At 38.7% G+C, this 12,890-nt stretch overlaps 1 protein-coding gene across 3 annotated transcripts in view; it reads left to right on the forward strand.

Moving 5' to 3' along the window:
• Positions 1-633: 633 nt before the first annotated feature.
• The window catches only part of LOC139467939 (equilibrative nucleobase transporter 1-like), a 35,617-nt gene continuing 23,360 nt past the window's right edge, over positions 634-12,890 (forward strand). Inside the window, exons 1-2 of one of the 3 annotated variants that reach the window (XM_071249532.1) lie at positions 634-727; positions 10,383-10,628. In XM_071249532.1, the coding sequence (XP_071105633.1) occupies positions 10,388-10,628 (241 nt within the window). In that variant the 5' untranslated portion in view covers positions 634-727; positions 10,383-10,387. The remainder of the gene's footprint in view (positions 728-10,382; positions 10,629-12,890) is intronic. The other 2 variants (XM_071249533.1, XM_071249534.1) reach the window with 2 other exon arrangements.

Genomic DNA, 12,890 nt, shown 5'->3' on the forward strand with positions numbered 1-12,890 from the left:
ACATGCGCAAATATCACACAAATAAGTGTATCATTATTTTGCCCGCTCCTAACCTCATACGTTATGGCTACGAATCAAAATGCACACACGCGTCAAAACGGACACGGAATAGTCAAAACGGCCAAAACGTGGCTCAAAACGGTTATAAAATCATTTGTATATACCATAAATAATTAATAGAAAATTACATTTGAATAAATATAGAAAACCAGAGAAGTTGTTTTATATTGGTGTGTTCATATAAAAGTTGTGCACGCTTTTATCTTTTTAACCCCGAGAGATTTTTATCGAAACCAAAATTAATGCTTATTTTTCTATAACACCTTAATGGGATAGGGGAGTATGTGTGTGGTGTGTGTGTGTGTGTGTGTGTGTGTGTGTGAAGGGGGGGGGGGGGGGGGGGGGCGACAATCGGGACTAATCTTATTAATCTTATTTACATAGTTCATCATTAAGAAATATATATGATATTGCTGAAATTACACCCCTCCTCTCTTTATTCTACCCAGTTGTATATTTAAGATGCCTAGCCTGCCTAGGTACATAGTCGAAATATCGAAATTATAACTCATGTCCGCGTTTATTAATATATCACGCTTCCATAGTGCAGCCTTGTAGTCCTGAAAGGTGAAGGTCGCGAATTGGCGCGACCAACTCGAACAGTCGTAGGAAGCTGACGAAACGTGGGTAGGGCTCAGTGATTTTACAGATCGTCTTTGACAACCAGGTATGCGTATCGCACGTTAATGTGATTAATACATATTTTCGCTATTTCATAGATTCCCATGACATGTAGATCCAGCTCGTGTACGAAAATGGTGCGGTCAGCGAGGGCAATAATGCAGTTCACGAACGGATTGTGTACCTCGCTTGAGATCAAGTTTCGAACATGTGCTGTGGAGATGTAACGTACAGTGATGTATTCAATGAGTCTATCATTCATGTCAGATATCAGATATAAGAGCAATATTGTATCTCAATAGAAGATAAGAAACAGTTGAGTTCTGTCTCCCTGCATGCTGAATCGATCAGTAACTTTACATCGTGCAGTGTAGTCTGTACCTTCCTTTTTTATACATGAACATGTTGAGCTTTGCGAGACAATCCTATAACATATTACGTTACGACTATACATATATGCTCAGTATTAACTTCTTTTATTATTAAGTTTTTGTAATTTACCTGCTAGAAGGGATTATATTGATATAAAGCTCATTAAGGGATTATGGGGCTACAAATCCGATTAAAAGGTTTTAGGTTACACACAACCAAATGTTTTCCCATAGACTTCTATAGTAACGTTATGATTTTTTTAAAATAACTAAGCATTCAACAGCTATTACCTGTACGTGTGTGCACAGTTTGGCCTTAGAGCAGCAATAAAAAAAATAAAAATGACTAGCTTAGCCAGCTCCTTTTCCGAGTACTGGAAGCTAAACACACCACCCACAGTTTCGCACCAAATGTCACCTACTTGAAAATAGCTGTGGTCACATTCAGCATAAGTCATCATGTTGAAAAAGACAGTACTAAATATAGAAAAAACATGGTCAGTTTTAATAACTGGATGGATGTACATTTGAAAGACATAAAAATCTTACAGAATATCCTCCAATCACAGCCTGCAGATATCTCTCGATCTGCACTGAAGGCTCCCTACGACAACCGCACTCTCCAAACTGGTACTGATTTGGTGTAGTAGAACCTGTAAGGGATAAGGGAGTCAAACATCTTTATTAATGACTATCATAGGTACAACAGCTAATGAGTATAAAATAAGACTAAGACTAGGTATACAAGAAAATATGTTTTCTGTTAGATATTACACCAAACCATTTGGCCAAACATGTTCTTTTTGAATTACCGAACTTCAGGGTTTTGACCAACACCTGGCAGGCCTGTTTTAGCACTGGTTCATTTTGACTGCCGCCTTTGAATGCACACTAGGGCTTGGACGGGTAACTCGGGTACTCAGGTCGGGTGGGTACTGAGTAGGACCCGGGTACCCACAGGACTACCCGGACCCGTAGTAAGTCACGTGATTATATTGTTTAATGCCCAAACATATTTAGAACACTATGGCTACACAATAAGTGACAACTATCTTTCTGACTATACACACAATCCTCCTGACTTCATATGTTTGCATTATTATATGACTTCAGTCAACTTCAGTGTTTGCATGATCAGATCGGTTTATACATGTATCTAAATATATTTTGACAGGAGTATGGTCAAACGTTTCCCAATCAGACATTTTGTACCCCTCTCTTGTGACCTACAGCGGGTACCTGGGTAGGGTCGGGTAATAGGGGGTTGGGTACCCGGATAGTAAATTTGGACTCGTACCAGCCTTAATGCACACCATGCAATAATTGGGTTATCTCTCATTGAACATGTTGAACAAGCTAAATCCTCCAACTGTGCTTTAATTGTAAGTAAAAAACGCAGTATATACTACCTATACTAAAGTGAAACTGCGTAAATAGTCATACACTGTTAGGCTATGTGATGTTGTTGTGACAGTGGAGAACAATTACCAATGTGAAGGACAAGCGAGTTTCCTAGTCATACAAATGTCTCTTTTTTATCTGCTAGTTCTAGGTTTTATATTGTGTATCATTCTAGTAACTAATAGTTCTCTCTAATTATACTGACCATATCTCAATTTTCACAATGTCTAGACCTAGACAAGCTTCTTGTCATCAAAGACTCTATGCACTAAGTCATCTCTTAGCTGGTGATTGTGGGTTTCACCGAAGTGGTAAACGTCTGAGACCTGCATCACTTCAGGCTTTCCTCCCACTTTAAGCTGACACGCCGTGATATAACTGGAATACTGTTAAAAGCGGCGTTAAACCCAACTCACTCACTCACTCCATCTTAGCTGGTGAGCGGAAGGTCAGTGGTTGGATCCCCTTTCCGCAACATACCAAAGGCTATAAACTATAAAGATGGTATTTGTTGTTACCCCGCCTGGCGCTATTCGTTAACGGGATAAAACAAGGACTGGCCGGTAGGAGTTTTAATGAATTTTTTCATAGGTAAAAGGCCCATAGACATACAAAGATGTGAGGGTGAAACGATACACCGATATTCTGATGCATCGCGATACTCGACTCACGATACGATATATGATAAACGTGGCCCCATTTATCAATACGCCAAGATATGGAACGGTAATCTCAAATACAGTGTTTCCTCGCTATTGTGCCTTTCAATAAACCGCTAACTTGGTTATAGCGCGCGGTAACGCATGGCTCCTCAAAACATACTTATATTTTTAATAATTCAGGTTTTACACTGACAGATGTTTTTCCCCATCTCAAAAAACATCATCAGCTGATCACCGCAAGCACATAACACCGGAAATACCAGTCAGCAATCTGAACTGAAGTACGCAATTTAATACCATTATTATACTATCTTGTTATTAAAACATGTTCATTGTATAACCAGACTTGTGTTTGTAATATATTTTATTAATTTTATTAAAAATTTAATTTATATTGTTTTCATTAAGTTAGGTGAAATCGTGTGTAATACATCAACCATGGTCAGATTACCGCTTTTGACGCATTGTGACAAACGTTTGTTGCTAGAGAATGGATACATATATTAAAAGTGCCATACTTTGATGTGCCAATTTAGCTAATAGTGACTGGTCAAGTTGTTCCATACGTAAACATATCCTGCAACAGCAATCACCAGTACCAAAATGCTGTGCTTGTGGTTCTTATAATTTTGAATATATATAGTAAAAGCTGCAACTAAAGTAACGCGATATTTGAATATATTATTCCTGATAAAACAATAATTTCAGATACAATTTCTTCAATCATTACATAAAAATTCTTTGAAGTTGTTTCACTGGTGAAGTACATTAATTATTTTCTGGTGTTTGAACTTTGAATTGTTTTGAAGGAAAGTTAGAGGAAGTTCCACTATGAAGCTTCACAACTTCAGTAGTCTTGTTATTATAAAATAATTTTGACTGTTCCCAAATCGTGAAAGGTTCAATCTTGACATGCTTTAAGTCTTTTTTTTTATCATTGCGTATCGTGGCCAGATCATCGAGATGCGTATCGTATCGTGACCTTGCTGTATCGTTGCAGCCCTAGACATGGTGTTTGGCCTATAAATGAATATGTAATATAACTTAATAATGTGGACTGATATTTTAAGTTTCATAGCGTGATATATATACTACTCAAAAGAAGTGAAGGATCACCTGATTCTTTCTTATTACAATAGTTAATCTCTCATGCCATGACAGATTAACTTTACCAATATGAAAGAATCGGGTGATCCTTAACTTCTTTTGAGTAGTATATGTGACAAAGTTTTGATATGTCATTTGCTTTGTATTGAGCGATTTTCTGTTACACTATTTTCACTTGTAACACAAACTAAAATTTCACCCCAGCACTGCATGTGATGTGATGTTTTTACGCCCTTTTTAATGTCGTAATAAATTTTAGTCAATCTGTTTGAATTTCAGTCAATTTGTAAAATATTTAGACATTTTATAAATTGCCTGAGTGCATCACATTTTACACGTTGACTGTAACATAAATCATGCCTGCAATCAAAAATCCTTGTGAATGCATCAAAGAACTTCCCAATGAAAACATAGAGGAACAAGAATGATTCTGTTCAATGCGACAGCAAATAAATGAAAACAAAATGCAGATATCGTAATTACAACCAATTATAACAAAGTTATTTGAATAATACAGTCGTTCCTCGCAATAACGCTCTTCAGGAAACCACGGACTTGGTTAAATTGCGTATTAGGCAGTTGCCTTGTGCGAGGAATGTATCCATAAATATAATCCACATAAAGGAACGTCTGCAGCTGACAGCTGTACAAAAAAACTTGTTTCATGTCACATGGCTTTGTAACAATCAAAGTATATATAGCGTTTCTGGATATAATGACCTGTGATCCAACTGATGACGTAAGTTTGTTTGAGGTGTTTTAGTCTCAAGTGAATCGCAACAGCCTAATACTATAAACACTTGTGCACAGGTACTCATGTTGGTTCAATCTGTAGCTAGCCACTGCTTTCATATGTAATGTGGCGATGTGTAAAATGAATAGAAGGTTTGTTTTGCCACGTGGGTGGTTTAATGCGCATCCATAGTCAACAGAACCTGACATCTGTTCACAGGCTGACACCTGTAGCCAATATCATTGACAGTGTAGATAATATATCTACAACAGCCTGGTTTTTGACACACACAAATATGGATTGCTGCCCAGTTCTAGTGTGTGAACATGGTGAAGGCCCATGGACTCGTGGTACTGGGCAAAGCAGCTTCCCTCAAAAGTTTCTTTTTAGTTTAAAGGTTACTGTGTAGGCCCAAAAATAATAATTATTAGATTTTCGTCCATATTTTATCCCCCTGGCATGTAATGCTGGGGATATAGTAATCATTTAGTCCATCTGTATTTTGTTTCCAGAGCATAACTTGAAAACCAGAACAGATTTTTTAGCCAAAGGTGGTACATATATTAACCAGGGGCTGAAGTGGTCCCTTTTGCTATTTAGGAATCTTTCAAAATTTCATTTTTCTTGACTAAGCTGAAACGGAGGTAGGTGTCGTTTCCAGAGCAGAACTAAAAAAATATCAGAGTTTTTTCATCCAAACTTGGTACATGTATTAATCAGGCTGAAGTGGTGCCTTTTGCTATTTAGAAAGAAAATTAAAAATATTTTTTTCCTGTTACCATGGCAACAAGTTTGACTTTGACTCTGTTCATAGTGGTATGTTTGTTCAGACCATATCTCTAAAACTAATAGGTACTCTTTCTTGACACTGTGCAAAGCCCAAAGACCAGGTTGTCAACTCGTGCCTTTTGCTATTTAGAGATTTTTATAATTTTTACTTTTTTTGTTTCCATGGCAACAAGTTTGAATTTGACTCTTTTCATATTGGTGTGTACCTGACATAGTTCTGAATCCCAGTTCCAGAGGGCTTTCCAACACACTAATGTGTCTGTCCGTGTATACTCATGTATATGGACACACATTAGATAGAAATTCTCTCGTCAAGCTGGACTTACATCATGTACATGAACAGTCAGATGATTTGTTCTTTCGAATTTGTCGGGGCCGGGGGGGGATTTGTTGTCTTCTGGCGACTTGATTCAAAACGTGAGGAGGGTGTTTTTTTAATTATTTTTAAACTGTTCAAGGCAACTGTGTATATGAAGCCAGTAACTTGCCTATGGATGGGCACCATTGTCTTCTTGTTTGCTTTATCAGTGGTATGCATAAGAGAGGATTTTGAGACTGAATTCGCTTGGAATATCAATTAGTGTCTTACTTCTACTTGCTTGAATAGTGAGAAACTTGTTAGAGCAAACATGTGACTCAAAACGTTCGAAATGCTACTGGCCCTCAGAATAGCTGTGAACTAATTAAGCGGGACTGTATTATAGCATGAGATGCTCTAAGTTATTATAAGGCAGGTGTATGTATATGTTAGCATCAGGTGCTATAACTGTATAAAAGCTCAAACTCGGTTACAATGCGAGGTAACTCAATGCTTCCCAAATTTATGTACATGATTAATAAACTCAGGTTTTACAGACACTGTCATTGTACTTAATGGTCCTCATTGAATAATCTACAGTTTACAGCTGATTAAAGCCCGAATAATCTGTTTGAATACAACAGTTAAGAGTTCCAGGAATACGATTGTTCTATGAATTAACTTGTCATACTGTATATCCTTACTGTCTATAAGGGTAATTTATCATGTCACAGAGGGTTTGCCCTAAAACTCAATGATCGCTTATCTAAACAATCATGGACTTGCTTTTATTACAGTGGAACGCAAATGGCCTTAAGAGCCATGGCAATGACTAAATGCACTTGTCAACAGGTGATAAAGTAGGACGTCATTCTAATACAGGAGACTAAACTCAGCGAAAAAGCGAAATTCACACTACCTGAGTACACACAATATAGAAAAGCAGAAAAAGTCTTATGCTTGGTAACAGGGGAAGATGACTTATCACCCTTGTCCAAGACTGCTGTACCTACAATAGTATTGAAACTAATGTAGGTAACTTGAAACCCAACTAATCTCCTTAAAACTGGCAAGTGGCGATGAAAATGATGAATTACGCATAGCTAACATGTACCACAGGGTTACCCATGAAACAAACACGGAAGAGCTCACCAGACTAGCTCAAGTAGTAGGCAAAAATGGGATAATCCTTAGTGCCTTTAATGCCCACACTACTTTATAGGAAGACAAGAACGATCCGTGCAAATATGTCAAAATCGTAGAGAAATGGGTTGAAGATGACAATCTCATGACTCTAAACAACGGCAGTCCCACACGTGATGACCGTGAGTTCAATTGAATTCTCAAATGCCACTACCAGCCTCGCCTCACATAGCCAATGGCAAGTCCATGATGACACTTGGGGAAGCCTTCCTATACTCATCTACATAGGTAGCCCACCACAATTAGAGGAACAGCCCATTCCTCAGCCCACATGGGACTATGCAAAGGCTGATTGGCCCAAATTCAGGAAGGAATGTATATCATTCAAAACCTCAGAAATTGCCTCGGATAATCCTGATCTTTTTTGCCAAAATCTCACCTCAGCAATTATTGCCGCAGGTGAAAATTCAATTAACAAAACTCCACAAAACCGGCAAAACTCTGGTACCATGGTGGAACAGGGAAATAGCAAAAGCTAGGAGAGAGAGAAAGAAAACCCTTAATAGATGAAAAAGGGATAAATCAGCCCTCTCCCAAGTTTGGGCAGCCATGACAAAAGTAAGACACCTCATAGGCATTTCTGAAAAAGAGTCATGGCAGACCTGCAAATCTCTAAATAAAATCAAATGCCAAATCAGTCTGGAGCAAAATACACGCAATCAGGGGTAAGCATAAACCTACAAAAATTCCCAAGTTAGCCAACGCCCACACAGTCAAAGAAAAGGCCAACATTCTAGCTGAGCACTTCTCATCTGTCAGCTGCAACAAAAATTGCAGCAAAGAATTCAGACAGGAACAGAGGCTTATGCCTACGATATTAAACAGCTGCAAAGCAAGCATCTGGTATACAATATCCAGACAGAGTTTTATGATGCCGTATAACATAGAAAAGGCACTGTACCTGGTCTTGATAAACCTGGGGCGGTCGGGTAGCCTAGTGGTTAAAGCGTTCGCTCGTCACACTGAAGACCCGGGTTCGATTCCCGACATGGGTACAATGTGATAAGCCCATTTCTGGGGTCCCCCGCCGTGATATTGCTGGAATATTGCTAAAAGCGGCATAAACCCATACTCACTCACTCACTCACTTGATAAACCTACCTGATCAAACCAAGAGCTTACTCACTGAGTTGTGCAACATGATATGGTCCAAAGGCAAAGTCGCCAAAGCATGGAAACATGCTGCAGTTATCCCGCTGCTAAAGCAAGGTAAAGACGAAGCCCTACCAAACTCTTAACGACCGATCTCACTCAAACATGGCCAAAGCTGTGGAAGCCATGGTTACAAAAAGGCTCATGCATCATGAATGTATCATATTCAGTTTAGTTGTTCTATGTACATAATGCAATGTGACTCCCGATGGGAACAAACCTTGGCTGACATTATTGAAAACCAGTGTCAAAAATAACAGCCTGTCCTACTGCCCATGGCTGGTAACTTTTCTCTCTGTCTGCACAGACAGCCTCCGTGGTCTAGTGGTAGAGTGTCCGCCCGGAGAGCAGAAGGTCCGGGGTTCCATCCCCGACTGAGTCATACCAAAAGACGTTAAAAGATGGTACTTGTTGTTACCCTGTCTGTCGTTTGGCATTAAGGGGCTACAACAAGGACTGGTCGGCTCGGAGTCAGTATACTGTGTCTGAGTGGGGTATTCATGTTAAACTGCGGCATGGTATCTCAGTGAGCTAGCACTATAAATCGGCATCAGTTCGGACTAGTACAAGCAGCCACACAAACACACACGCGTATATGCACGTCGCTATATACCGTATTCGACGTAATAAACGCCCATGGTGCTCTCAAAATTAGAAATTGTGAGTTCTTATTTAAGTAATATTTTGGTGGGGAAAAAAACAGTTGAAAGATCGTAAATTTCGTGGTTTATGCTGACAGCCTGAAATGTTTATGTACGACAGATATATTTTTCCAGGATTTAATTGCTCATAATTAAGGATGCATATAACTTGAGTGCGTATTATACACGAATAAATAAGTCTTACATTGATCAATCGGAAGGGGTGCTAATTGAGATTGTTCAATACCCAATATAATTAGCAAAAATCGCCGCGGGCGCTTATTACGTCGAATATGGTAAGTGCAATAATCTTGGATGGGACATTAAACCCCATTTCACCTCACCTCTGTCTGCACGAAAGATTCCTGCACCTGCCCGACTGTCAGATAATCTTAAAACTATAAAGTATTCAATTTTATTAGGATTCCTCGTGTATTCTCAAGTAATTGTTTGCATTATTATCCCCCGCCACGAAGTGGAAGGGGGATATAGGAATGGGTGCCGTCCATCCATCCATCCGTCACATTTCGTTTCCGGAGCAGATCTTGAAAACCGTACCATATTTCTTCACTAAACTTGGCACATAGATAGATCTAGTGGTGAACTGGTGGCTTTTGATAGTTTGGGATTTTAAAAAAAGTTATTTTTCGAGTTTCCATGGCAACGACTTTGATTTAGACTGAAAATGGCGGTAGTCCTCGTTTCCGGAGCAGATCTTGAAAACCGTACCATTTTTCTTCACCATATTTTGCACATTGATAGGTCTAGTGGTGAACTGGTGCCTTTGGATAGTTTGGGATTATTTTTTTTTAAGTTATTTTACGAGTTTCCATGGCAACGACTTTGATTTAGACTGAAAATGGAGGAAGTCCTCATTTCCAGAGCAGATCTTGAAAAACGTAGTATATTTCTTTACAAAAAGGCCCAGTGAACATAGTTCACAGGAGCTAATGCATTGCACACACCCGACATGTCATATTGGCGGGGGATGTGAGTATTTCGTGCTTGTTTCAAATGAATCATGACGAAATTTGTTCCTAATGTTTCACGATTTTTCAATATTTATGATGTCTGAATGCGGGCAGGTAACAATCAAGATGGGCAGGCAACATGAGTGGGTAATCTGCCCAACTGTCTTGTTGGGTTTTTGAATTATTTCAAACACTGTTGGAAACTGGCTAGCTGTATTCATGATGCTCATCATCAGTTGACATATATCATGTTTATGGTGACCACCGCTTGGCCCACTTTCTCTAATCCACTATTTCCCATTATCTGTAAGTAAGATATTCAGTTGTATATTTTGTAACCATAATAAAACGACAGTGTTTCCTTTCCTTCCAGCAGACATGATGGCCAGCCCGGGGAGACTGCGCTATCTGTATGTGGTGTGGGCATTTGTGGAAACCATGCTGTTTGGAGGCCTCATCTATGGTTGGAGCTCCCTTGTCTTTATCCTGAAGGCCAAGTTCGTGTACCAGGACTTGTGTAGTGAGAGCCAAGTGGCAGAACCAGACAACAAGACAAGCAACATGCTGCGTCTGTCCATCACTAGCAGCCCACTGGACAACTCAACACCCATATATATAAGTGAGGCAGATGGCTTTCTGCATGCTTGTAGTCATGTACACTAGGCATGTGTATTGCGTTTTTTTACAAATATAGCAGTTACATTTGTATTCAACATTTAACTTGTTTAAGATTAAAATAATTTTTCTAAGACATAACACAGAGATTATTTTGACGTTAGATGTTATTCTTTCAAGTTGTCAGATACTGGGACATGCTTCCCTCTACCATGTCAAAAGGAATGAAACTTTATATACTCACTGCCAAAAGAAACGCGAATACCATACCTTACCATATATTCAAGAGATATTTGTATGGTTCGATGCACAAATGAACATTCTGTTATGTTGCTCAAGAACACATCACATGTGACGTCGACATGTGAGGATTTCAGGGTAGAATAGGTCTTCAGCAAGGTGACTATGCTTGTCATAAAAGGCGACTAACATGATTGGGTAGTCAGGCTTGCTGACTTAATTGATACATGTCATCGATCCCATGATCATGATGCTCATGATGTCAATCACTGGATTGTCTGACTCGATTATTTACAGACGGACGTCATATAGCTGGAATATTGCTGAGTGTGGCGTTTACAAACAAACAACACAAAACGTGTGACGTCATAGATTCATGACTCAAGATGAACCATTTGTCTTGTACATGATTTGCGTGTAAAGTTTGGAAATCACGAGTAACATATCGTGATAAGAATAAAGACACCCTGTGGTAACACTTGACTGATTGCTAGTTTTGTCATTAAGTGGTACTCTTTGGAAACTTCTCTTCTTAATGTGCATACTACTCTCTATGTTTCTATGGTTTGAGTATCTTTTTGGCAGTGAGTATATTTACGCCTTTCTTAACAAATCCCACCTCAACAACATTTATAACAAAGGTCAAGGTCACCTCTGAGATAAAAGTGACAGTGTAATTGTATCATATTTTCTGAATATGGCACAAAGATTAATGACATTTATGGATATCAAGCAATTGACCTGTTTTACATGGACTTAGGAATTTCTTGTCACATTCTATGAAGTTAAAGGTCAAGGTCACAAGATAGAAAACGATGTTTATCCTTTCTTAAGCTTTCAAGTATGTACCTTCTTTAGATGGGACCCCGTTTTGGAAAGATTTTGGTCAAAATATATCAAGCCCAAGCTTATTATTCAGATTTCTGTGAAACATGGTTATGTCATTGTCAGGTGTGGGTTTTTTTAGGGGGGATGGGGGCAGGTTACCTCTACTGGCATGCTGCTTTATGCCTGTCTGTCTTATCTCTTTAAATCCTAAATGTTTCATATCTATCAAAATGATCAAACGTCAGGATCATTTACATGTATCTTGTAACATGTTTTTTCATAATTCATTGCTAGTTTCTGTTGTACTTTTACCTGTACAATCCTGACTTGTGTAGTTGTTTGATATTTTGAAGTTTGAGCTTTGAGAAAATGGGGGAGAATGGGCTGTTCCTGTGTTTTCAAGTACCCTGGTTGTAAAATTTAAATATGATGCGCTGGTTAAGGCCATTATAAATTAATTGCTTGATTATCATCCGCTTCTTGGGGAGGGAGGCTTTTTAATTTTTATTTTCGATTAAAGTCGTCAAGTTGGTATGAACACCTCATACACCTAGGTATGAACAATAGATCACTGAAATAACAAACATAATAAATATACAGTGATCCCTCGTTACAACGCCACCTTCGTGATCCAAATAATTGAAGAGCGTTATAGATGATCAGCGGATTAACGAAGGTCGAGTCATATTGAGTATTAATATGCGCTTTCAAAAAAAACAAAAAACACATTTTTATCCCTTTAGGTGAATAAGCAGGTAGATCTATAACAAACTTGGTCAGTAAGAGTATGAAGTTGATATAAAACATCACTAGACATGATGATTTACCATTTAAAATGTATTTCCAGCTCTCAAAGGCTGGATCAACAGATAATGTGTTCTGAGATGGGGGAAAACATCGTGTCTTTGGAAAACTTGAGTTTATTGAAAATGTTGGTAAAGTTTGGGAGCCATGCTTTACCGCGCGCTATAACCGAGCTAGTGCTATATTGAAGGACACAATAACAAAGGAACACTGTATGTCGATTTCAATAGTAGTAGTCACATGTATGTGTCAACCCTATTTTCGTTATCCCTGTACTTGTGCGTTTATGAATTTATCCTCAATTGACGTTATCTTGTCAAGTTCCCCACAAGCAAACTTGTTGAAGAGTCATTGACTCTGGCAAAGGACAGGCATACCAGTCTCTAATGGTGTG

Source organism: Haliotis cracherodii, unplaced genomic scaffold, assembly GCF_022045235.1.
Source record: "Haliotis cracherodii isolate W230 unplaced genomic scaffold, xgHalCrac1.p SCAF_2, whole genome shotgun sequence".
Lineage (NCBI taxonomy): Eukaryota > Metazoa > Mollusca > Gastropoda > Lepetellida > Haliotidae > Haliotis > Haliotis cracherodii.